The 24,777-nt window shown below is 51.8% G+C and overlaps 3 protein-coding genes across 14 annotated transcripts in view; 1 reads left to right on the plus strand and 2 right to left on the minus strand.

Moving 5' to 3' along the window:
* Hps4 (HPS4, biogenesis of lysosomal organelles complex 3 subunit 2) overlaps positions 1 to 7,471 on the minus strand; it is a 30,758-nt gene extending 23,287 nt beyond the window's left edge. For 4 of the 11 annotated variants that reach the window (XR_358770.5, XM_063271364.1, XM_006249546.5 and 1 more), the window contains exons 1-4: positions 7,263 to 7,383; positions 5,418 to 5,883; positions 3,808 to 3,898; positions 208 to 351 (exon numbers count right to left, since the gene is read on the minus strand). Coding sequence is in view for 10 of the 11 variants with exons in the window: in XM_063271364.1 (XP_063127434.1) it covers positions 208 to 351; positions 3,808 to 3,898; positions 5,418 to 5,458 (276 nt within the window). In the remaining variant the exon portion in view is untranslated. Of the gene's footprint in view, positions 1 to 207; positions 352 to 3,807; positions 3,899 to 5,417; positions 5,884 to 6,938; positions 6,960 to 6,996 lie in introns of those variants that run through there. The other 7 variants (XM_039089506.2, XM_006249544.4, XM_006249542.5 and 4 more) reach the window with 7 other exon arrangements.
* Positions 7,351 to 12,963, plus strand: Srrd (SRR1 domain containing). The gene is made up of 7 exons (NM_001305154.1): positions 7,351 to 7,550; positions 9,331 to 9,371; positions 10,458 to 10,681; positions 10,758 to 10,856; positions 11,860 to 12,014; positions 12,323 to 12,368; positions 12,613 to 12,963. The coding sequence occupies exons 1-7, from the start codon at positions 7,399 to 7,401 to the stop codon at positions 12,814 to 12,816; spliced, it is 921 nt and encodes a 306-aa protein (NP_001292083.1). The 5' UTR covers positions 7,351 to 7,398; the 3' UTR covers positions 12,817 to 12,963.
* On the minus strand, positions 12,295 to 24,527 carry Tfip11 (tuftelin interacting protein 11). 2 transcript variants are annotated; one of them, NM_001008291.1, is made up of 14 exons: positions 24,455 to 24,527; positions 23,237 to 23,424; positions 22,733 to 22,950; positions 21,339 to 21,492; positions 20,926 to 21,082; positions 19,589 to 19,716; positions 18,771 to 18,923; positions 17,457 to 17,984; positions 17,271 to 17,377; positions 16,480 to 16,648; positions 15,874 to 16,117; positions 15,220 to 15,362; positions 14,771 to 14,936; positions 12,295 to 13,366 (listed from the first exon to the last, which is right to left on the minus strand). In NM_001008291.1, exons 3-14 carry the CDS (start codon positions 22,939 to 22,941, stop codon positions 13,011 to 13,013), a joined length of 2,514 nt encoding a protein of 837 aa, NP_001008292.1. In that variant the 5' UTR covers positions 22,942 to 22,950; positions 23,237 to 23,424; positions 24,455 to 24,527; the 3' UTR covers positions 12,295 to 13,010. The 2 variants fall into 2 exon arrangements, with proteins under 2 accessions (NP_001008292.1, XP_063127286.1); XM_063271216.1 differs by lacking the exon at positions 24,455 to 24,527 and adding an exon at positions 24,293 to 24,403 and having other exon boundaries at positions 12,298 to 13,366.
* Between the last annotated feature and the right edge of the window lie 250 nt (positions 24,528 to 24,777).

The following is a 24,777-nucleotide window of genomic DNA, read 5'->3' on the forward strand; positions in this document are numbered from 1 at the left end:
GCAGGGCACAGAGCAGGGGTGTCCTGGAGAAGGCCTAAGTATGGCTCAGGGCCAGAGCACATGCTTGACATCACGAGGCCCTGGCAGAGTTCTCCCCTGCACCACAGCCGTGTTCAGAGAGCACTGAGGTCTAAAGAGCAGCAACGGTCAGGGAAGGAACACGTGTTATCATCCGAACACTTCAATACCAGCTCTGCCAAGACTTACCCACAGGTAGTCCCCATCCACCCTGAGGGCAAACTTGAGGTTCCGCAGACGGATGAGCATAGGCGGGGTGCCGGAAAGGTCCCACAAGCAGCGCACAACTCCAGCAAGCTGGCCACAGAGCAGCTCCTGCTGGTCTAACAGGGTCTGTGGGAGAAGCACACAACGTTTTACCAGACCGGCCCTTAGCACATACCTTTCATCCCAAACAATGAAGGTAAAGTTAGTTTGTAGAAGGAAGAAGCATCCATGCCTGAAAGTGATGTTTAACTGAGTGGCAGAAAAAGTGACAAATCAGAGAAAGATTTGACAGAGTAGGGTATGTCCAACCCTCATGAGAAAAAGGAGGGGAGAGAGGCTACTTAGGGGGAAAGACAGACAGTACAGGAGGAAGAGAGTACAGTACAGGAGTACAGTAGAGTTCAAGGAGAGCAGTATGGTGGAGTTGAGAGGGAGAATGGAGCAGCGCAGAGAGGGAGAAGGAGGCAGTTTTACCAGGAGAGTTTTACAGAAATAGATTGAAAAACAAGCTATGTTGGGAGAAGCCTCAAGATGGCAGAAGCAGCCTTCAGGTTAAAAAGCAATTGTATTCTAGCCTATGTCAGAAAAAAAAGCAATAGCCTTAGGTTAGAGCAAAGCAGTCATGCCTAAGCCTGCACCTACAGTTCTGCCTGAATTCAACAGAGAATAAATCCGGTTGTCAGGTCACTAGGCAACCCACCCTACTTTTCCCTGCTTGGCCAATTTACCCAGCCAATATCCTGGTCATCGAGCCAGACCCATTCTTTTGTGGTTACCTAACCCCTCCCCACACTTTGTTTCTACCAGTAAATCTTCTGCCTGAGAAAAATTAAAAATTGTCAGCTTGATCAGACCTCTTTTCTTGCTGTCTGTTCTTTGCGTCTCTTGTCCCCCATTCTCTCCTAGGTGGACCCCAGACCCTGGTCAACTGCCCTGCGAGTTGGGGCAAAGCTAGACATAGCTGAAGACAAAACAAGCCAGAGAATGAGGAGCCAGAAACTTAGAAAAGATTGGTAGAGTTAGTTTCAGGCCAAACAGAGCAATTCAGAGACTGAGAGAAAAGCCAGATTGAAATCAGTCAGCTGGGAGAGGAGTTTGAGCCAGAACAGCTGAGGTGAAGCCAGCCAGAGCCCAGAAAGAGCTAGGAAGGGTGAGCTTACTCAGCAGCAAGTCCCAGAGGCTGCAAAAGTCTAGGCCTAGGTAAGACTGTACGGAGGCTGGAAGCTTCCAGGACTAGGCCCGGGTGAGCAAACGGAGGCAGTGAGCCTCAGAGACGACACTTACGTCAGGAAAATGAGTCACTTTTACATCTGTGTGTGTGTGTGTGTGTGTGTGTGTGTGTGTGTGTGTATGCTGTTAAAGATAGTTTCATACTGTGCATCCCTGGCTGTCCTGGAACTCACATTATATATATCAGGGATCCCTTTGAAGGTGATAGTGATCACAGGGCCCAGTTACTACATGCTTAAGGATCATAATAAACAGTGACACCCAGGCTTGGCAGTCTACCCCTGTAATCCTGCTGCCACAAGAGAACCCAACATTCAAGGGCAGGGACCAGAGAGGTGGCTCATCCACTCAGAGCACTTGTTGCTCTTGCAGAGATCACTGGAGTTTGCTTCCCAGTACCTACATAATGGCTTATAACCATCTATAACCATTCAATCCCAGGAGATGCCGTCATCTTCCGCCCTCTAGGGGCTCTAGGCACAGACACACATGCAGACAAAACACTCATGTGCACACATGCAGACAAAGTACTCATATGCACACATGCAGACAAAGTACTCATATGCACACATGCAGACAAGACACTCATATGCACACACGCAGACAAGACACTCATGTGCACACACGCAGACAAAACATTCATGTGCACACATGCAGACAAAGTACTCATATGCACACATGCAGACAAAGTACTCATATGCACACATGCAGACAAGACACTCATATGCACACACGCAGACAAAACATTCATGTGCACACACGCAGACAAAACACTCATGTGTACACATGCAGACAAAACACTCATGTGCACACACGCAGACAAAACACTCATGTGCACACATGCAGACAAAACACTCATGTGCACACATGCAGACAAAACACTCATGTGCACACACACAGACAAAACACTCATGTACACACATGCAGATAAAACACTTATATGCATAAAATAATAGTAAAAAACAAGTCAAGAGCAGCCTGGGTCATAGGGCAAGATCCTATCTCCAACCCTTTCCCCACCACACAAGAAAAACAGCCATGAAGAGAGTGTGGTGGAGGGGCTGGAGAGATGGCTCAGCGGTTAAGAGCACTGACTGCTCTTCCCAAGGTCCTGAGTTCAATTCCCAGCAACTACCTGGTGGTTCATAACCATCTGTAATGGGGATCCGATGCCCTTTTCTGGTGTGTCTGAAGACAGCGACAGTGTACCCACATACGTGAAATAAATAAATCTTAAAAAAAAAAAAAAAAAGAAGTATGTGGTGGAGCCCTGGTGACTGGAGTCAAGCTTTCATAATGGTGGCTGGGTGATGGGCTGCTAGAGACACAGGACAGGATGTTACAAGAAGTGCAACTGCCATCCCTGATGACATCCTGCCTGCCTCACGGAATGGAGCACGGGCCTCATCAGATATCTACAGCCTGCTACAAATGGAAAGTAAAAGGAAATCTGTGAGCAGATGTCACTTAATGTCACCACAGGGAGGAGACCATCCCAACCCAGAGTGTGGTATTCTAACAGGGCAGTTCAGCGATCTGAGGAGACAAGGAGAAGACAGGATGGCTGGTATGTGGGGAATGTTAGTAGAAGAGGGACTCAGCACAGACTAACAAGCAGGCTATGGGCGTGGTCAGGGTCCTGGTTAGGGAGTGTGGGGGAGGAGATAAGTGGGAAGTGGAGTCAGGCAGGGTGGTGTCAAAGAACACCAGTGTGAGCCTGGCTGCAGCACCTGTCAGAAGTGCTGTCACTCAGGGTCACTCCATCACTGGTGGGTGAAATGATACAATGTCTAGAGCTTGTTTTAAACTTCTCTAGGAAAAAAAAAAATAAGAGGGATCTTGGGGCTCACAGAATTTGCAGTGTTTTCAGCTGCCGACCCTAGGACACCAGAGGAGGACATCAGATCCCATTACAGATGATTGTGAGCCATCATGTGGCTGCTGGGAATTGAACTCAGGACCTCCAGAAGAGCAGTCAGTGTTCTTAACCATTGACCCATCTGAATAACCATCCAGATCTTGCTGAATAAAAGCTTCATAAAATTAGCTGATCAAAGCCTTAGGAGCAGGACGTAGGCAAAAAAAAAAAAAAAAAAAAAAAAAAAAAAAAAAAACCTCCTCTGGCTACGAGAGCCAAAAGGAAGCCTAAGCTGCTTGGGAATTTAAGATCCAGACACTGTCTGGAGCCCAGCTGCCACGGAGGCTGAGAACTCTGTGAGAACCTGTCTCAAAACTTCAAAGAGAAGTAAATAAAAAGAGGGAGAGCTCTGGGGAGAGCACAGAGCATGCACCTAGCCCCGTTTCATCCCCAACACATCTTAAAAGAGACCATAAGCACGAGTCGCTGCTTACCTGGGAGGGATAGAAGTAGCAGATGCCGGCTCTGGTTGGGTCTCCTTCTCCCTGTACCTTGGAACCATCGTACAGGAAAAAGTAGTTCCACCTGGCAAGAGAACAGAAGGAAGCCATGGGTTCCCCACCCTGCTAGTGACGATGATAAGCCTGGGACACTCTCTCCAGTTCCTGGCTGTGGGAGGGCTTGGTGCTCAGCGGTTGCCAGGAAGAGTCCAGCAGCTACAAGCAGATAACGCCACTGACAGTGCAGCACAGGCAGACCACAGATCCGCCTGTGCACAGCCGTCAGCCCATCTGCCTGCGGGAGGAGGCAGCCGCTCCTGCAGGAACCAGATCACCCAGCGAGGACTGCTGTTTGAAATCATCACTCCTGCGGTACAAGCACACAGTCTGCCATGCTTTCCCCGTCTGTCTTTAGGTTCTGGTAACAAAGTGAACCCCTGGGCTTCTCCTGAGCATGCTGGTGGAAAGCAGCCCTTCTGAGGACCCATGGACTCACTTAACAGATGTGTATGGAGGATCTGCCATGGACCTGCTCATCCATAACAGGAAGACAGCAGCCTTTGAGAAGCCAACAGAAAAACACCACACTCCTCTCAGACTCTCCAACCTTACTGGCAGTTTAATCTGCCTACTTTTCCAGATTCCCCAGTACAAAGGAATCTTTCTTCTGAGTTTCCAGAACCTTCTTTACTTTTCTAAAGACCTGGAAAGATCTCACTCTGTAGCCCAGGCTGACCTCAAACTGCACAACTTCCTGCCTTTGCCTCCCTCCCAAGTTCTAAGACTACAGCTCAGCCAGGACTGGCTCGGGAAGACTGTAGCTCTGAGGTAGTCATCACTTGGCTGTGCAAGGTGAACTATGCAGAGGCTGGGCTTCAGTTGAGCACACGGACCAGGCCAGAGTAGCCCACTTCACTTTCCTCATGACAGACACCTGTCCCAATATCATTCTCTAGGCCCCAAGGCTTAGTGTGCAACTGGCTACAGGTTACATGACGATCAGAGAACGTTTGTGAATTTTCAAAGCCTGCTGTGGACCACCATCTACCCTGGTCCCCTCCCACACTCTGAAATCACCCCCTCCTCTAGGTACACGCTATCTCGGGCATCATTTGGAGTAGCTCCCCGTAATCGATTGCTAGGTCTGCTGAGTCTAGTCAAGCCACCCACTTCACTGTCACCTCTCAGGAGCATTTGCTGAACCAGATTGTAAAAAAGGATCGAAGCTACAAAGGGTGCATGAGGGAACCAAGTTTCAGGCAGGCATTGCACAACAGCCTTCAGAGTCAGACTGGCCAAACCTCAACTTCAGCCCTCCTGCCTCTCCACAGACACAGACACAGACACAGACAGACACACCCAGGAGATCATGATTGGTTGCACCCTCCCTGTCATCTGCCTGCAATGCCTGAGGTGCAGCTGGCAAGGTATTCTGGGTTTTGCTTATTTTTGCTGTATTGAACCGAGGGTCTCTCGAGTTCTAGAGAAACACTCTACCACTGAGCTATATCCAGCCCAAAACTTGCAAGGTTCAAACACATACCCTCTGGAGAAAAATGGCTTCCACATCCTGGAAGCAGCTTCAGGCAGGCCTAGACACTTACCACGCTGCTGACTTTGTCTCTGGGGGAGTGGTGTTGGCCATTTACTCTCCAGATGGCTTCACCCTCTTCATCTCGTATTCCTGCTAGAAGCACTTCTCTGTCCCCAGCTGGTGTCCCCAGCCCAGTAATGCCAGGTGTGGTCAAGCCAGGTGGTTTCTGCCTCTTGTTCACTCTTTAATCAATATGAAAATGTAACTTCCCTTCTGGGCAGGTTCACTTCCAAAAGTATCTTGCACCGCTGAGAAGTCCAGGAAGAAACAGGCTGGAGGCGGACCAGATTGACTCAACAGTCTGTGGTCTGCTTTCAGGAGCATCCATATGGCTGTCTACGCTGGGACCTGTTCCAACTCCCCTCAGGAATCTCCACCACAGGGAGAAGCATGCTGGATGGGCGGAGGCAGCTTCTGAGTTCCTTCAAAAGGTCCAAAGTTTCCAGTTCACACACACACACACCAGTAACTCAGCCCTGAGTGAAAAACAAAGAATCGATTCTTTCAGAAACCCATGACCATGCATGTGACCCACAAGGTTCAATTTCAAAACAGCTTTCAAAGCTTATGTTTCAGAATCAAAAGGGATCGGGTAGCAGATACTTCAAAGGCCCTTCGTCTTCTCAGCAGAAAATATTGTCTGGTTTGCAGAAGGGAAACCATACAACAAGGGTAGAAGGTGGTGGGTGTAAGGAACCGCACAAATCAAATGGTCCCTAAATTAAGGAACTGGCACTCAGGCGCCTAATCAGAATGTGTGCCTTTCAGAGTACAAGAGAGAACTTTGACAGAGGGCCCTTCATTACAAACTCCCACCAGGGGAAGATAACTCAGTGTATCATGGATACTCTGACAGAAAGAACCTTGGCCTCATTTACTCTAATCCTTGGCTCCTCCAAGGGAACTGTCCAGAAACAGGTGGTTCGAGCCATTAAAATTACTATTCAGAAGGCCGAAATCTCCTGACAGACATATTCACCGTGTGGATAACAGTAGGGGGAAACACAAAAATGATTTAAAATGACAACTTTTTGGTCATTTTCATCTATAGTCCTAATCCCACTTTTCTGGTTAATTCCTCCAAGGACACGGTCTCCAAAGCTGGCCACAATTCTGCCATCTGTGGAAAGACAGCGCGTTAAAGTCTCTTAGGGAAGGAGTCAGGCACGGTAGCTCAGGCCTTTTAATCCCAGCAACGGGGAGGTTGAGACAGGCAGATTGTTGAGTTCCAGGCTAGCTATGGCTACAAAGCAGGACCCTGGGTACAAAGTAGGACCCCCTCTTAAAAGCAAGTAAACTCTCTTAGAAAGAAGGAAATGGGGGTTGGGGATTTAGCTCAGTGCTAGAGCGCTTGCCTAGCAAGCACAAGGCCCTGGGTTCGGTCCCCAGCTCTGAAAAAGAAAAAAAAAAAAAAGAAAAAGAAAAAGAAAGAAGGAAATGCCCCCCTACACACACTTGCGAACCAGAAAAGGCCTAAGTATCTGTCATTTCAGCTACACACACACACACACACACACACACACACACACACCCCTCGTTCTGCAGAGTACCAACGTCTGTGCAGGGACATCTCAGTTCCTGGAACCCACCCTTCCCATTCCCAGAGGTCTGGTCGAAGGACCTAGCAGCTAGTTCTCAATGGTCCCGATGAGGTCAATGATCGTCTTATGGGGACCTGAAGAGGCCCTGGCAGCCTGAGGGGACAACAGGAGGGCAGTCCTGGTGCGCGCGGGGACGGAGGGAAGTCCCTCGGTGGTCAGGAGCCGGGACCCTGCAACCCGATCGCCCGGGTCTCACGCCCTTAAGCCCTCCGAGAGCCCGGGCTCCGTACGGGCCGCGGGACAGCACCCAATACCTGCGTCCTACAGCCAGGCAATCACGCGCGGACCCACCTCCCGCCTGTGGGGGCTTGGCGATGACGTACGGTGTGACGCGAGCCTGTGATGTCGGCGGCTTGGCGGCCGCTCTGGCGCGCTGGTGACGTCAGTGACATGGCGGCGGTCGTGGCGGCTTCCGAACGGTGGAGTGCAGTGGCCCGGCGGAGGAAGCGCGCGGCAGGGAGACGGCCGCGGCAGGGCGAGGAGCCCCAGGCAGAGCCGGAGGCGGACAGCGAGGCGGTGCTGCGCCGCCTGCTGGAGGCCGAGTGAGTGTGGTGCCGAGAGGCCACTTCAGCCTGGGTCTCCCCAACCGGGAAGTGGGTGTGCCAACACGCCTGGGAGGGCTGAGCTCCCCTCGGGTTGCACTGTAGCAAGCTCTTAGTAAAACTGCCATTCCCGCCGCTGCGGTTATAGCAGATTGTCATTCTGTGCCCCTGTCTGCCGTCTTTGAAATGGAGATTTTAATATAGGAATGCTCAGAGGGTAATGTGATGAAACACTCCCCGCCACCTGGTAAGCTCCAGGGCCAGGGCGTACAGTTCGTGTTAGGCCCAGTGATGATTGTTTTCTTTAGTTCGTTGGTTTTGGTTTTATTCGTGGTGGGGGAGGAGGGTGTCACGGTGTGTGTGTGGAACCCAGAGGACCACTCCATTCACTGAATAGGTTAGGATCAATCAAACTCAGATGTCAGGCTGATCCTTTTACCCTATAAACCATCTTTCCAGCTCTGGATATGGAGGCAGAATCTGGTACTATAACGTAGGCTAGTCCAAAAGGCTTAGAACTGGAGGAGATCCTGCCTTTGTCTCTCCTAGTGCTAGGATTACAGGTGTGGGCCACACACCACATTGGTTATTATCAACAATGTAAATCGAGGTTGCAGCAAACATAGATGGCAACGTTTGCATCAAAGTTTTACTGAGCAGCAACTGTGTGCACGCTTTTGCAGCCTACGTATTTCACAGCCCCCATTGAGATCCTGGGCACACCAAGAGACATACAAAGATTATTGTCTCAGTCCCAGGCCTTGGTGACTTAAAACCCCATGCTTCCACCTCTCCATTATTCTGGACTCTCCTATCTCCCCATAGCCTGGTCTGTACCTTCTTACAGGCTCATAGCAGAGGCTACGGCATGTTCTGCCTTTTCTAGTTGTGGTCTTGCAGGGCAAAGTTACAAATGTTGGAAGCATTTCAGATGGGTCAGAAAGGCTGTGATGAGGCAGACAAGTGAGACCCAAAAAGCAGTGGTGACCCAGAAGTTATCTCTGAACATAAAGGTGCAGCTGAGGGGACAGATAGAAGCAGCCAGTGCCTTAAAGTCTCCAGATTAGTGAGATGACAGGGCCTGGGCCTTGAACTCTCAAGACATGCACCAGATAGTCATTGTTTCCTCAGCTACTACAGAATCTCCCAGAGTGCCCTGCTTCTCCCAGCACCCTTCCTGGGGTGTGGTCTTCACTCCAGAGCATGGAGAATCTGGTCCAGGACTACTTAGAATGTACAAAGGACCTCAATGTATTTGTAGGTCTCCTGGAGGCAGTTCCTCTCCTCTGTGTCCTAAAACATTGCCTCTGGCATATTTAAATTCATCGTTGATTGTTTTGCCCTAGGCTGTGGAAACCAGCGACTTGAATAAAGAGCTGACCAGACCCTTAGACTTTCCCTTTGACCTTCCCTTTAGAGTTATTGTAGTGGGAAAGCTGTATATTGAGTTCCTGCTGAGTAGCTTTTTCATTCCCCCTGCTACTCCCCAGTCTTGCAAGGACACCCCCATCAGAAAGGCTAAGTCTGAGGACTTCCTAGTATTTATTGAACTGCATCTATGCCAGGCCAAAGAGAAAAAACAGACCCAGACCATCCCTGGGCAACCAGAGCCTCTTGATGGAGAACCTTTTTAAAAAGGACCCAGCAGTCTACATCCAGGCCTTGGGAATGCCATTCGGTACGGGATGGCTCTGCATTGGAGGGTCCTCCGTCCCCCATGCATATGGCTCATGGTCAGGGCTAAGAGAACGGAGATGAGCTGGCCATATCTTCTCAACAGGGAGGACCTGCGGATCTCTGATTTCTGCAGTTCAGCTCTGGGTGAGTAGGGGTGAGTAGGGGAGGTGGAGGGGTGGAAGGAGGTGCCTACCTGAAGGTGGGAAAAGGACACTCTCCATCCAAGGACATTTTGCTTCACAGTCTTGCTTCTGGTGGGTTCTGATGCTGACTTCCTCAGAGCTGTGTCTTCAGCACTGTCTACTACAGTGGAGGTGGTGGTGTATATATCCTGTAGTGTAGCTGTGAGAATTAAGTAAGGTGGGAAACTCTTGGCTCTCATACAGAAGGCAGTAGGTGCTATTGGTCATCAGGATGGCTAGATTATTTACGGATCCCACTTTTTCCTTTTCAGTGTAGACCTTCCCCCTTGCAGATGTGTTCTCAATATAGTATGTTCAGCATGGTCCTTAGGGATGGACAGACCATGTTTACACTGACTCACAGAGATGGACAGGCCGTGTTTACACTGTATTACAGGCTCCTGTCTTAATCACTCAGATGAGCCTCACCTGTAGGCTGCAGTCCCCAGAGTTGAGATTGGTAAATGAAAGGCAGCATCGAGCTACCATCCAAAAAGGTTTTTAGGGTTCTCTTCCCAGCAAGGATTTACTGTCTCTGGATCAGCCTTTCCTCACAAAGAACCTCTACAAAGATGACTTTGCCACGTTGGTGAACAAAAACAGCTTGCTTAGTGTTGAGACAAACAGCTTCTTTTGTTTAGGATAACCTAGAAGGAAGGCCAGGAGGTGATGTGGGCAGTGGTTTGAACCTAGCCTTTCAGTTGTCTTTATAGAGGTCATCAGCATTCAAGAGCACAAACAGGGGTTGGGGATTTAGCTCAGTGGTAGAGTGCTTGCCTAGCAAGCGCAAGGCCCTGGGTTCGGTCCTCAGCTCCGGAAAAAAAAAATAAAAGAGCACAAACATCTCTTTAGACACATGGCTTTAGAGGCTTTTATCACAGTCTCAGGTTCGGGGATGTAGAGTTCAGGGTCCCTCCTCTAGTGGTCCAGACGCAGATCTTAGAAAGCTTCATTCCAGGTGTGGAGGGGTGTTGGGCTTCTTTCACAGTCCTGGCTCCAAGGGATCAGAGTATGCGACATGACCACATTTGGGGGAATGACCTTTCAGAAACCATCACCGAGTGTCTTAGGAAGCAGCTGGAGCAACTGCAGTCCCTAACGGAAGCTCTTGGAAGACTGCACCTTGGCTCATCACCTGGTGGGTCCGGGGAGCCCTTGGCCTTAAGCACCTCGAATGTGAAGTGTGTATGCTATGGTCTTGGGACCTTTGCCTCCTGCCCCGCTGCTCGGATCCAGCTTGCTTTTTTGCTTCTCTTTCTGGAGAAGTGCCAGGTGAGCTTTGCCTCCTCTCCCACCCCTAGCAATAGTGTTTGTGTGCCTGGAACTAAAATACCCCTTTTCCTTTCAGATCCCCAGAAGTCACTGCTGGGTCTATGACCCTCTATTCAGTCAGACTGAGGTTTCCGTTCTCACCTCCCTGGGTGTGACAGTCCTCAGTGAGAATGAGGTAGGTGCTTTCATCTCCAGACCACCCACCTCTGCTAGTGGTCAGGCTTTCTGTGACTCGGTGCCCCACTGGCCCTGGCATGCTAGCCTTCCTAGAGCCCAGTAGTCACTCCCAGTTCGGACTGTTAAACCACGAGAACTTGAATCAGCAGCATGAACTCATGTGTAGGATTTGCAAATCCCTCCAGTCCAGAGCCTGGAGAGATGGCTCAGCTGTTTTTGTTTTTGTTTTTGTTTTTTTTTTTTTCCCGGAGCTGGGGACCGAACCCAGGGCCTTCCAGTTGCTAGGCAAGCGCTCTACCACTGAGCTAAATCCCCAACCCCCGGCTCAGCTGTTTTAAAACAGAAACAAACACATGGGTAGAACCTTGTGGGTCCTATCTGGGTTCTGTATGAGTTCTGGGAATCACTCAGGTTGGACTGGCCTGGTTAGGTGATAAACACTTTACCCACCTCCCCTTTTTTAGGGTCTCTATGGCCCAGGATGGTCTTAGCCTCATGATCCAGCTGCTCAGAGCAGCTTTGAGTGCTGGCTCTATGCAGGGAAAAGCAAATAGGTGGGGCTAGAGGTCACCTATAATATGTAGAGACCAAGTACAGCAGCAAGGTTGACCTGTGCACTAAAAGCCCTCAGAGGGCTGCGTCCAAGACCACAGGCAGCTCCTGTGGAGGCAGCCATAGGACACCAGCATGGGCTGATGCCTGACAGAAGCTGCAGGGAGAGTCTCACACAGAGGCAGCATGACCAGACAGCCATTAGGTGACCGAGCCCCCACTGTGGTGAGGATGCGGTGATGCAGGGAGCCTGGAAGATCTGGAATGTAGGACGTGGGGACAGTCATCACATGGAATACCTTTCTTTGGTCAGCATGGGTTCCTTCTGGACACAAGTCCTTGAGTCCCATACAGACATCCAGCCTGCTCACACTTGCCAATGCAGCCCTGCCACAGCAGAGCTGGGATCTGCACTCAGCTCCTTAGCACACGTCCTGCTGACTCCACAGGAAGGCAAGCACAGTGTCCAGAGCCAGCCCACTGTCTTCTACATGCCACACTGTGGGACAGCTCTATACAACAACCTGCTGTGGAGCAACTGGTCTGCAGATGCCCTGTCCAGGGTGGTCATCATCGGGAACAGTTTCCAAGGCCTCGAGGAAAGGTGAGTGTCAGGAATGCCAGCCCCGCCTTCCCCATGAGGAACCGAGTTAAAGGTTTAAGGCAGATGTCAAACCCTGGGTCCAGCTTAAGGCACTGAAGGAATCTGCAAGTGTCCCTCTTCTGAGGGCAGCATGTTTGGGCAGCCATGCTCTAAGTGTGCGGACCACTCCTGATCTGCTTCCCAGTGCCTGCCTGTGCTGCCCTCCTGCACATCCCTCAACCCTTCTGAAGTCATCCTGTTTTTTACCTGTTGTTAGTTGAGAAAGAAAACATGTACTTCCTAATTGCATATGTGTTTTTTATTTGTAGGTTGTTGGCGAGGATTCTTCAGGAAAATTACTCATACATTGCAAAGGTGTCTGACAGAATAGCTGGGCTGGGGTAGGGGTGCAAAGCCACACTGTCCATCCACAACCAGCTGGTCCCTCTCCTAATCTGTGCCCTTCACCCTCGGGGTGAGCCCAGCATTCCCACTACCCGTGGAACTGAAAAGTGCTCAAATACAAATCCCCATTTCTTATCTCAAAAGGACAGTGGGGTAGGCAGGTGAACAAAGAGTGGGCCATGCCTAATGCCTGTGTCTGGCCCTTTCCACTCAGATTCTGAAAGGCCTGGAGGAGTTCCCACTGCCTCAAACTCCCCAGTACACCGACACCTTCAATGACACATCTGTCCACTGGTTCCCTCTTCTGAAGCTGGAAGGCTTATCTGAGGACCTGTGGGCATCCCGGGAAGAGCCTGACTACCAGAACTGTGAGGACCTGGAGATCATCAGGAAACCCACAGCCACTCAGCTGGAGTAGCAGGACACCATTCTCTCCACCTGGGCCAGGGGCCACAGTGCACACCACACCAGCTCTTTGCTAGGCCGGGACTACAGCCCGACTGGGGACACTGAGTCACATCCTGCCCTGGTGCCATGGTCTCCCAAATAGAGACGTTATTTACCAGCTTGTTTCACAGTGCTGTTTATTCGCCTGTCTGTCGTGGCCCATGTCTACTTGGCCATGTCGATGAGGCTCTGCAGGGAGGTGGGCACCCACGTCTTCTCGCCCTGCACAAACACCACACCCCGGTCAATGTAGATGACAATGCGGCCAAAGGTGTAGAGCTGCTTGCCCTCGTGCCGCTTGCCAATGACAGGCATGAACACGATGTTGTGCTCCTCCGCCTTGGTCTCAATGAGGTCCTTAAAGTTCATGGGCACAGAGCTGGCAGCCACACCAATGCCCCTCTGTGCCATGTTCTCAGCCTCCCGGCGCTCCTGCATGGCCTCGTACTGGAAGTCCTTCCTGCGCTCCGTGTGGGTGAGGTAGGCAATGTTCTCCCTCGCACCTGGCTGCATGTAGGCACCTGAGAGAAGGGAGAACAGTGAGGAGAGGTGACCCCGGGTACGCAGAGCCAACACCAGAGCATCATGATGACATGGTATATGACTTGCTGCTTAAGGACCTGGGCAAGAACATGATTTACTGCATGCTTGGGAGAGTCAGTATCACAAAATTGGTCCAGGAGCTGCGTAGCTAATATCAGATATCAGAAGTGATCCTCTCAGTATCAGATGAGATGTGGACCCTAAAGTCACCATTTATGAGGTCACCTTATTGTCTAGCATGGCCTACAATTGTTATTCTATCCCTTGCTACAGAGGCCTCTCTGTAGAGCGGAAAATTGGGATCATTGGTTAGGAGTATGTATTATGTTTGCAGAGTTTGATTCCCACACCCACTTCAGATGGCCCACAACTCTCTAACTCCAGGTCCGTGGGTTCTGATACCCCTTCTGTCCATCCCTGGCACTGCACTTGTGTACAACAGGATCATCCACCAGGCACAGACACAAACATAATTAAAAACTTTAAATGGAAAAACGTTTGAGGAGCTAGACTATGGGGACTGAAGGACCACAGTGTGACCCAAATGCAAACTTGTGAGAAGTACAGGAGAAGCAGTGCTGGAAACATGGCTGGGCTGGCTGAGGTGACATGGGGACAGGTACAGAAGACAGCAGCTCCCTTCCAGCCACCGCCCTGAAGCCTCGGAGCCCTCCATAAACTCTGGGCCTCACTGAGAACTGAAATAGTGCCGCTGTGCATCAGGCTAAGTAAGAGGCAACACCCTTTGCTTCTGCTGTGACCACCTTCAGTCTACTCACAGCGCAGCGCTGTGACTTGCATGGCCCTTGACAGTGAACAAGGACCAGGTGCTGTGGACATGAGCTTAGCTCTCGTAGGCTGTGAGGAAGGCACTGATACTGTCTCAAGGGCACAGAGCATGCGTCACACAGAAGGAAGCGACTATCACCATGTGTTTTCTGCACAACAGTGTGGGAAGGCTGCCTGGAGCCAGATTCAGCTATCAGCCTATGACAGGACAAAATGGTGGGGCCTCATAAGTAACTAGGTCCACAGGACACTAGACAGAGTAAACTCCCAAAGGACCAAATAAAAATAAAAATGTCACGTTTAGGAAACAGTCCCAGGACACCCCCAGTAGGAACCCTACTGTGGTGGTTTGAATATGGCTGGCACTATTACGAAGTGTGGCGTTGTTGGAGGAAGTGTGTCACTGGACGAGGGGGCTTTGAGAGCTTCCTCCTAACTGCCTGAGAGTCAGCTCCTCCCTCACCAGCCTGCATGGACACTGCCATGCTCCCACCTTGATAAAGGCCTGAACCTCTGAACCTTGTCCTTATAAGAGTTGCCTTGGCCCTGGTGTCTGTCACAGCAATGAAACCCTAACTGAGACACCTGCTCACCAACATTAGAGGACACAGCCCTGTTCATGATGTCGAGCGCTTCGTTGAACTTGTCCTTGACAGAAGGGTGTGCCAGCACCTGGTCTGAGAACATGGACTTCCAGCCCAGGTACCACTTGGTGATCTCCTCGTAATTGGGGCTATTACTGAGCCAGGAGCACAGCACCTGCCAAAGAACACAGGATACTGAGTGGTGACCACACATGGACCACAGCACTGAGAGCGAGTGTCCCCAGGAGCAATTGCTGCATTCAGTGTTGCTCCTTCCAGCAGCCCACACTACAGAGCACGGGGAGCTGCGGTGTCTAGCAGTTCCAGTAGAATCTGGAGCCAGACTGTGGCCTCTGTGCTACACACTTGATCTCCACATCCCTGACAGGTTCTCTGAGGAGCTGAGACGAGGCGCTTCGCAACTCCACCCCATGTCCCTCCTGTGCCACAGTGCTCACCTGAAGCCACTTGGGGAAGAAGTGCTTCTCCAGCAATCCCACCAAGCTGGAGACGGAGATCATGCCCTCCCAGTCCATCACCCAGTAAAAGGCGTCCATGTGCTGCTGGTGGGGGTTGATGACGAGCTCACCCAGGCACATGCCTGCAAGAGAGATGGCAAAGCAGACTCTCTAGTCTCCTGTCTGCTCTGTCATTCTACCCACAGTGAATTCCGAAGATTCACAAGCACTTAAAAGGCCAGGGCCGGGGCTGGAGAGATAGCTCAGCAGTTAAGAGCACTGACTGCTCTTCCAGAGGTCCTGAGTTCAATTCCCAGCAACCATATGGTGGCTCACAGCCATCTGAATTGGAAACTGATGCCCTCTTCTGGTACGTCTGAAGACGGCCCCTACAGTGTACTCACATAAATAAATCTTAAAAAAAAAAAAAAATAAATAAAAACAGACCATTGGCTTTCTGGTTCTGACATCCAAATCAGTCAGGAAACCACAAGGCACAGAGAGCCCAGAGCCATCACTGCAGACCTTGGCCAAGCTGTAAAGGAACAGCAGGAAGGCCCTGGTTCCACTCCCATCTATCTCTGCTCTAAGTAGTATACCTTCTGGTAGACACTGAGTAAGCTGCACTCGGCCTCCAGGTCCCTGTGTCCTTACCCAGCTTGGGCACGATGTTCCTGAGCATGAAGGCCTCCCAGGACCCAGGGGTGAGGACCTCTTTCCAGGGCTGCAGGATGAGCTTGGCTGAGGCATCGCTGGGGTGCCATTTCTGCAGTGCACTAGACAGCTTGCTGCGGACAGGGGAGTAGAGCGGCTCCAGGCGGGCCTGCATGAGTGGCAGCCACGGGTGGATCCATGAGTGGATCGGGACGGTGTCTGTCAGGGGGTTCCAGTTGTCCACCTACAGGATGAGTGGAATGAGCAATGCAGCCCATGGGCAGTTAATGACACTGCAGTGCTGTCCTTAGGGAGAGGCCTGTGTGTAGGGAGGGCAAGACCCACCATGGAGGTAAATAGTAGGCATTCTGTACTCTAGGTCCCTCCATAGAAGAAAACCAAACATTCAGGCCACCAACTCAAGCCTCAGCATAGCTCAAGGTTCAATAAAGACACTGAGAAAGGCAACTCCCACTAGAGGGAGGTAGGGGAGGGGTACTATGGAGAAGACTACGATTAACACTGCAGGCCACCAGCCATGCTGACACCCTTCAACCTCAGGACTTCAGTGCACAGTTAAGAGACCCAGTCAGAGCCCCGCCCTACCTCCTTCTGCAGCTTAGGGAAGATGAGCTGGTCCAGGATATTGTCCAGGATCCACACAGGGATGATGTGTGCCCAGCTGTCCAGGAAGTCCACCATGGGCTCACAGTTCCTGGGTTGCCACTGGGCGACAACATTCCGAACAAAAGGCATCCAGACCTCCCACATGAGCCTGCGAGAGGCAAGGCAGCTGGTCAGCCACACTGCTGGCTTCATGGTGCTCAAAGTGTACCAGCCCACAGACCACCACAGGAAACCTCAGGCCAGTCCCCACAGGGGTCCCTGTGATGTCTTAGCTCTCAGCCTTGGGCTCCTCAGTGATGCCAACACTGGCAGGGTTGCTACAGGCTCATGTGGCTGACAGTGTCAGCACAGGGTCATCAGCTGCTTTCCCATAAGAGCCTCAGTTCACAGCACCTCTCACACCTGGGGTCACAGCTTGAATGTCCCCTCCTGAGACACCTGTCCTCTCCACGCCTGGCGCATTCTTAGTTCTTACTAGTGCCCTGCACTGCCTTTTCCAGACTGGGCCAAAGGTGCGCATGGTCAGGGTGAGCCCAGCTCCTGGACACTCAGGACTCTCAATAGACACATGGGTGAGCACATCTCCAACACCCCCAGCCCAGAGCAGTGCTGGGGTGGAGCAGAGTCAACAGGGCCAGAATGGCTGTCACCCAGCCTTTAGCACAATTCCTGCTCCTTGGAGAAGCAAGGGAACACAGTGGGGTGGGGCCTGGAAGGGAACACAGTGGGGTGGGGCCTGGAAGGGAACACAGTGGGGTGCGGCCTGGTACCTGTGGAAGGCATCTGAGGACAGGTCCTGGCTGCTGTGAGACAGCAACTGGTCGTTCTCCAGGAGGCTCTTCCACTTGGAGATGATCTGGGTGCCGTAGTTGCTGTCCTGCAGAACACCAGCATCATCAGCCTTCCCAGCTCGGCAGCCATGCCCCAGCCCAAGAGCAGGCTGCACCCTAGCTCACCTCAAGGGGGTGCCAATCCTTGAAGTAGTCCTTCACAAGCGGGTAGACGATGGCCACAGCGAGGTCTGCGCGGTCCGCCAGGCGGTATTCCTCGTAGTACTTGTCCTGCAGTGTCTCAAAGATGCGGGCACACTCATCCAGCGTGAGCGGGTCAGCGCCATGGGGCTGCATGCGGTGCTCACATTCCTCCACCAGGGCCAGCACCTTGCTGAGGTTGGAGATGACCCGCTCCTCGTGAGCAAGCACCTCGGCTGTCTTCTCGAGCTCGTGCGACAGGCTGACCACCATGTCCCGCTCGTACTGCAGCTGCCGGTCGCTCTGGATGATCTCCTGCTCCGTACGCTCAATGAGCAGCTGCAGGTTATGCTCCAGCTCAGGCAGCGCGAAGCCCGGCACCTTGGCTTCCTTGCCAGCTGTGGGAGGCAGCTGCGCGAGCAACGGCACCCCTTCATCGGGCACACTGTGCTTGTGGCTGATCTGGCTGTAGCTGTAGTACACCTTCTGCTCCCGGCCTGTCATGTCGATCACCTATGAGAGAGACAGGTCACCACCCCTTAGCACCATTGATCAGGGGAGATACAACACAGAACAAGTGTCAAGAGCTCTGCAAACAGACAGAGCTGTCAGACCGACACCACCTCACACTAACGGGTGACAGGCAGCTGCTAGCACTGCTGTCTAGCTACTTAGAAAGTGGTAACACCCCCAAGTGTCCATCATAGAGATGGTGGCCTTCCCCAAGATCCAGCTACCCCAAAATCTCACTTCATGCACAACTATGATAGGCCTGATATCTGTGGGCCAGGCAGAACCACACATCAGAAGTCTTCAAAGGTGAGAGAGGTCTTACTCCTGACCCATCAGCAGGCCGTTCCTACCTGCTTACTGCATTCCCAGAAACCCTCTCCTCCATCTCAAACAGTGCAAAATTTACCTACAAAGGAATCTAGGCCAAACCCAAAGGAAGCTGCAGGCTGCATACAGGCTCCAGGGTTGGGAGCTATGCTTATGACAGTCAGCACAGGGAGGTGTCGGGCATGGAAGCCAGGGCCTGGCACGTGCCGTGCTCAGATTCAAAGTACTTACGTTAGAAGTGTTACTGAATTCACTAGACATGAGGACGTGTACTTGTGCACACATTCATACACGCTGACACACACACACACACACACACACACACACACACACACTCACACACGCTCACATACACAGACACATACAGATACAGCGTCACCCCACCCCCACCCTAATTATCTACTTATCAGGCAAAGGTTTCAGAGGATAGTCAGGGGGACCGATGTGAGACCCTCCTACCTTGACCTGAGAGAGCTCCTTCTGAGGTGCTGTGAGCTTCTTGCTGACCCTGCCTTTGGCTTTCAGCTCCTCCACAGTCTTGTAAGAATACTTTGGCTTCTTCTTGCTCCCGCTGGGGTCTTTTCTCCACTGGCTCAGCTCCTTCTGAAACTCCTGAGGCAGAGGGATGCAGTCAATGACAACAGGAGGGGCCTGTTCCATAGTAGCCAGGCCAAGGCTTTTAGCATGCCTGTAGCCAACATCCGTGTATAACACAGTGGGATGCCAAAGGCAGGGGCCCCAAGGGAAGGGAGAGGCTCTGCTGGTCCTCCGCTGACTCTTACAGAACTTAGAAATAGCACTGAGGATTAGAAAATGCTGGCCCCAGCCAGCAGAGCTCCATAAGAATGGTGAGCAGAGGGTAGCAAGTGAGAACACGCCTGCCCTACAGGCCAGATCCATGGCTGACATCTTATTCTCACACCGACTTAACATGTCATTTCTTTTCTTTCAAGTATCTAGAGTTGCAGCTGTTCAGGAATCATGGCACCTGCTCTCCCAGGCCCTCTCTGAGCTGACAGAGCCTACCATGCAGTCAGAGTGCATGCACCTGAGTGCCTCAGTCCCCACCCTGTCACTGTCTCACAGCTGCCCACCTCACTCACACCTAAGCCCAAGACACCGTGTCGGCATCAGGTGAGCAATGATCCCCAGCAGGGCCTGCCACATAAGTGGGTGTGGGGACATGCAGAGGCCATCAGCATGTGCAGGCCACGTGTAGCAGCTGCGTGCAAATGGCCCAGGCCATGTGCCGCCCACATAGCAGGCCCCCACAATACCTCTTCTGCCTCCTCTTCGGAGTCGGCCACAGGGAAGTCCTGCAGAGACTGAGTGGTCCTCTCCGAGCCGTAGGCCCCCACAGCTCCCTTGCCTTTCCTCTGCTTGGCTTCAATGGGGTTGATGATACCTGAACACGGGCAGGAGAAAGACCAAAGACTTTTCAGATCCCAGCCATCTATGTGAGGATACCAGGAAGAGCTCTCCCTGCTCCTCACCAACAACACACCGACTCAGGTACCTTCTCTGTGCTCAAGACAGTGCCACACACGCCTGGGACTCAACAACTGAGGCACTTCTGAGGATTCGGCCCTACTGTACTGACCAACACAGGCACCAGAAACCTGCTGAGGACAGCTGTGGGCTGGTAAGGGCTCACAGTGCTTACAGCTAACTTGTGTAATACGGCTAAGCCCTGGAAATAAACAGGAACAGCATCTTCACGAGGACTGCTGCCCTCTCCAGGTTCTCCTTCCACTTCCTCACTCAGTGTTGCTGAGACCTCAGGGATGCTCTGCCATGCTCTTCCCAGCACTGTGTCAGCACTACCTGAGACAAACCGGTACCTTTGGGGCCTTGGGGTGGGAACTACAGAAGACACTTCTGACTGGGACCCAGTTCATGCTAAAAGGGGCTAAGTTCTTGCTCCTGGTGGCTCTGAGCCAAGGTGGTGAGCTGTGTGTGCAAGGGCTGTTTCTCAGTGGAGCTTGTCAGGGAGACAACATGGGTTCTAGGTAGTGAGCAGCACAGGTGCATCTTCAGCCAGTGAAGGTTGCCATGCTGTACCACGCTGTGCCACACTGTGCCACGATGTGTGCACTGGCCTGCCTGACACTGAGTTGCAGACTAAGAAAAAAACCCACAAAGCAAGGACTGCAGAGCTGGCCGCTCACACACATGACCGCAGCAGGGCAAGTGGCTGAGGACGCTGTGCTTAGAAGAGCACACTCTGCTGCAAAGGCAGCTGTGAAGCAGCCAAACTCCCATCAGGAAAATCTATGGAGCTGTAGGTGAGACTGCCAGATTTCAAAATGTTAGCAGGTGCTTCTGTAGAGGCACAGACCAAGCTAAAACAGATATATTTTAGGGCTGTAGACCCTAGCCCTTCCCTTCTGACTTAACCAAGTACTCTACTGAAACTGGGTTCTGAGAAAGTCGAGCAGCTCGGGAGTGGGAGTGGCCCATGCTGCCAAGCCCGGCTGCGGCGTTAACAGCTACTTCTGTTCAGTTTTGAGCTTAAGCTTCCTTCCCTGGACATCACCCATACTTGATGAGCTTCCTACAAGGAAGAGGTAGATAATAAGGCGAGCCTCCCATGCCTCCCCTCCACCACACTCACCCTGGGCGTTCTTCCCCAGGCCCCGCCCAGGGACGTAGCCCATCTTCTGCAGCAGCTTCTGCCCGATCCCTTTCGTGTGTCTCTCCCAGCTGCCAAAGTCCATGAACGACTTGGTTCCTCCAGCAAAGCCTTTCTGGCTGGGCTTAAAATTGCCACCCTGCAAAGAAGGTGAGATGATTCTGGGTGAGAGAGAAAAACAGAGAATTGGAGGGAGCTCAAGCCTAAAGCCACATTGCATTATGAAAAGCAGCATTTGGACCAAAACCGCATTAGTGACATGGAGGAGGAAAGAAACTGCAGGACCCAAGGGGCAGCACACACACAGGAGCTCACTGGGCTTCTCCCTGTGGAGGAAGCCACTGCGCTGGTGACCTCCAAGGGGTGCGACTTGGAGACCATCCTGCAGAACCTACCGTTTTTAACTTCTTTGGTCCTAAGTCCTTGGGAAAGTCTTCCTGTTTCACAGGCTTCTCTTCGGCATCAGAGTCCTCCGAGTCAGCCTCCTCAGCCGCCCCTTTCTTGAGCCCCGCACTGATGAAGTTGACGGGTGCAGAATAGTCTCGGGCCCTACCAACACACACAAAGTCTCCAAGTCGTAAAGTACGCTTCTGCAGCACCCTGTCCTAGAAGCTGCTCACAAGAGAATTCCTTAGAGAGAGAGGCCCTCATGAGATCCACTTTAGAGCAGTAATATGTGGATTTAACACCAAAAGGGACTCAAACCTGCTCTCCAATCAGCTGACATTTAACATTTTAAAAACATTTAGCTGTGTGTGGTTGAGTGCATGACCGTATGGGTCCCCTGTGAGCCAAAGCAGATTCCCCGAAGATGGAATCAGGGGCAGTGTGAGCTGCCAGCCGTGGCACTGGCTGGGAGCCACACTCAGGTCTGCTGGAGCAGTGCTCAATCTTCATTGCTACTGAGTCCTCTTCCAGCCCACATTTAACGCTCATGTGGTCCGTTCAACTCAAACCTGTAGCTGAAGACTTGCCACTGTCAGTAGTTGATTATGAGTTCAAATTGGGATGCAATGATCTCACTTCCCTTTGACACTTTCAAAAATGGCGCTATTGCTGCGTGCAAGAACAATCTGTAGAGTGGCTCATCCCTTTCACCCTTCATGTAGGAACCTGGTGATGGAACGCAGCTAACCAGGCTTGCCCTGCAGACATCTCCACCTCTAAGCCATCACACTGGGCCCCTTTCACAACCGAAAAGACTGTCTCAGCTCCCTGCTTGCTTTAGAGTGGTACAGTTCTTATCTAGCGTGCATGTAAAACACACACGGCATTTGTTTTAGATACTCTTTCAAGTGTAAAACTCAAACAGAACAACCCAGATAGATAAAAATCCTAATTAAAATTAATCAAAAAATCATAAGTAAAATTAAACAAAATATTCTGAGTGAGGTCAGCTGGGAGGCACATGCTGTTTTCTTGCCTTGAGAGACAGCATCTTACTATGTAGCCCAGGCCGTACTACCACACGTCCCCTGTGGACGACGCCTTCATTTGGGCCAACAGTCTTCTCCAGAGTGACCTTCCCTGACCCCCCCTGTTCTCTAGTGCCCTGCAAGTGTTCCTTGGCACAGCATGGTCCCACAGCTGCCATGCCTGTGGTGGACCAGCACGTCTCTGTCCATATCCTGCTCCCGTCACACAGTAATTGCTAAGGAGGATGTTGCCATCCCAGCTCAACAGTACAGAGCAGGATGCTGTAGTGTCTGGACAGGAGCAGGGCAGGAAACTCTTCTAGGGTGTCCTCCTGACCCTCCAGACCAAGGGCATGCAGCCCAGCACACAGTACCGTTTGCCTCCGAAGCTGGGCCTCTCCTCGTCTGAGTCACGCTCAGCCCACACTCCATAGGTGGCCTCCTCTTTGGTCTGCCAATGACGCTGCCGGTTGGGGTTGAACTCATTCTGGAGATCCCAGTCAGTGATCTCAAAGTTCTCACGCTCGTCATCGTCATCATCAAGGTGGCCTTCCCCATCCCGGTACAAGTGGGACAGAGACATGGCCAGTCACTACAAGAAGAGGGGACAAGAACAGCACTGTGAGAACCCACGGCCAGCAGAAGATCCTCCGGAGTCAAAAAGCTATGAGCCTCATAATACAACTCAGTAAAGCAGCCATTAAACACAGGATAAAATGACCAGCTCTGCAACAAGTGAGACGAGTCAGACCCGGTCATCACAGGGGTCTAAGGAACAATGCCTTTTCAGAGTCAAACATAGTGCATGCATGGGGTGGGGCCACAGACAGACGGCAGACATGCCACAGAAAGGAAGCAACAGCTCCATGTGCTATTACCTCAGAAACCAAGTTGGTCCTTTCCTTCTCCAGGGAAGTTGTACCTAGCTGATTTGCAGTTCCAGGGAAACTTTAGAGCATTTTCTGAAATACTGTCTCACAAAACTGAAGGTTTCCTTCCCAAACCTGAATGGCTTCTGAGGGATTGGAAGGAGGTGGTCTTTCTGGACGACACTTCACAGTCACGCCTAGAGGGTGTAGAGTAAACAAAGTGTTCTACCCAGGTTATCTACTTAGCTCTCTCTCATAACTGCATTCATTCAGTTCCAGAAGTAGCTTGCAAGCACTAAAACAATCCTTTAGAAAGACAAAGGCAGTCCATCTCAGTAATTTCAAAGCCAACCTGGTCTCAAAACAGACAAAACAACAAAAGCTGAACTCCCTGCAGGTGCTCAAGAAACAGCACCCTCACCAGGCAGGATGATGACCATCTTTGATTCTAGGAATAGGGAGGCAGAGACAGGTGGATCTGAGTTCAAAGCCAGTCCAGGACAGTTCCAGGACAGACAGGGCTGGCTGTTACACAGAGAAATTCTGTCTCGAAAAAAAACAGTAAACAAGGTGGGGGGAGGGGAGAAAAAGAAAAAAAGAAAGAAAAAAAAGTAAGAAAAAAGCATCTTCTACTTCCGTCCCGTGGTCAGGTGGTTTCAGGATCACCGTCATTACCAGTCAGGGCTGAGAAGTGAACCCTTCAAAATGACTGTGAAAATCAGGAACACTCAACACTACCGCCTGAGTTTAAATCACGCTTCTATGAACACCTCTGTGTGTGGGTATCACATACAAAGGCCCCGACACTGCACAGCAATGTCCTCACTATGTGACTCCATGGTGTACAGATGCACCAGTAATTGACAGCGGAGAAAGCGCTCCGTTGTTATAAACATCTCCCTACTCCTCACTATGCACCGGTTCATCACAACAGGTCTCAACCTCAGCTAAGAGTTGAGCGCAAAGTTCTCAAAGGAGCAGGAAGCCCTGGGCTCATGAGATTACCACCTCCCCAGCACAGGGGATAGTAAAAATCCCACAGTGGTCAGGAGACACTCAGCTTACCCGCGTTCGGGGCTGGTTATTTAGTGTCAGCGTCAGGACGCTCCCAGGTCCCGTCCCGCGGCGGGCCGGGCTGGAGACCTGGGCGCGGGGAGAGCATGGGACCGCCGCCATAGAGCATCAGCCCGCCCTCCGGGCCATCCCGCCACCCCGCCGCCCGCTCACCTCACTCAGCACCCGTGAATCACACAACTTCGGTCCACCTTCCCAGAGCCTGCGAGGGACCCGCTAGCCGAAACCCGGATGTGACCTGCCGGCGCACAGGAAGTGCGTCACTCGCTGGCGGAAATGGCGCGCTGTTGCCCCGGCAGCGACTTAACGCTAAGGGGGCGTGTCTGAGTACTGGAAGGCCTCGCTCTGCTTCCGGTTCCCATCGGAACTGAGGCCGAGTGGATGTCTGGTCCCTCTGCAAGCACTGGGGTCTTGGTTTGTCAAAGGCGGAGAAGGTGTTATCCCAAGGAAGCCACCGCCGGATAGAACCGCCGTGC

This window comes from Rattus norvegicus, chromosome 12 (assembly GCF_036323735.1).
Source record: "Rattus norvegicus strain BN/NHsdMcwi chromosome 12, GRCr8, whole genome shotgun sequence".
In the NCBI taxonomy this organism is placed as follows: Eukaryota; Metazoa; Chordata; class Mammalia; order Rodentia; family Muridae; genus Rattus; species Rattus norvegicus.

What these genes read in the sequence shown, in the direction of transcription:
- Tfip11 (NM_001008291.1), bottom strand. Translation starts at nt 22,941, where the DNA reads ATGTCTCTGTCCCACTTGTACCGGGATGGGGAAGGCCACCTTGATGAT. An exon ending in CCTGGGGAAGAACGCCCAGG is followed by an intron (nt 19,717 to 20,925) that starts GTGAGTGTGGTG and finishes GCCCGTGTTCAG; the next exon opens with GTATCATCAACCCCATTGAA. An exon ending in AGGAGCTCTCTCAGGTCAAG is followed by an intron (nt 17,985 to 18,770) that starts GTAGGAGGGTCT and finishes TCTCTCTCATAG; the next exon opens with GTGATCGACATGACAGGCCG.
- Srrd (NM_001305154.1), top strand. Translation starts at nt 7,399, where the DNA reads ATGGCGGCGGTCGTGGCGGCTTCCGAACGGTGGAGTGCAGTGGCCCGG. An exon ending in CGCCGCCTGCTGGAGGCCGA is followed by an intron (nt 7,551 to 9,330) that starts GTGAGTGTGGTG and finishes TCTTCTCAACAG; the next exon opens with GGAGGACCTGCGGATCTCTG. An exon ending in TTCCAAGGCCTCGAGGAAAG is followed by an intron (nt 12,015 to 12,322) that starts GTGAGTGTCAGG and finishes TTTTATTTGTAG; the next exon opens with GTTGTTGGCGAGGATTCTTC.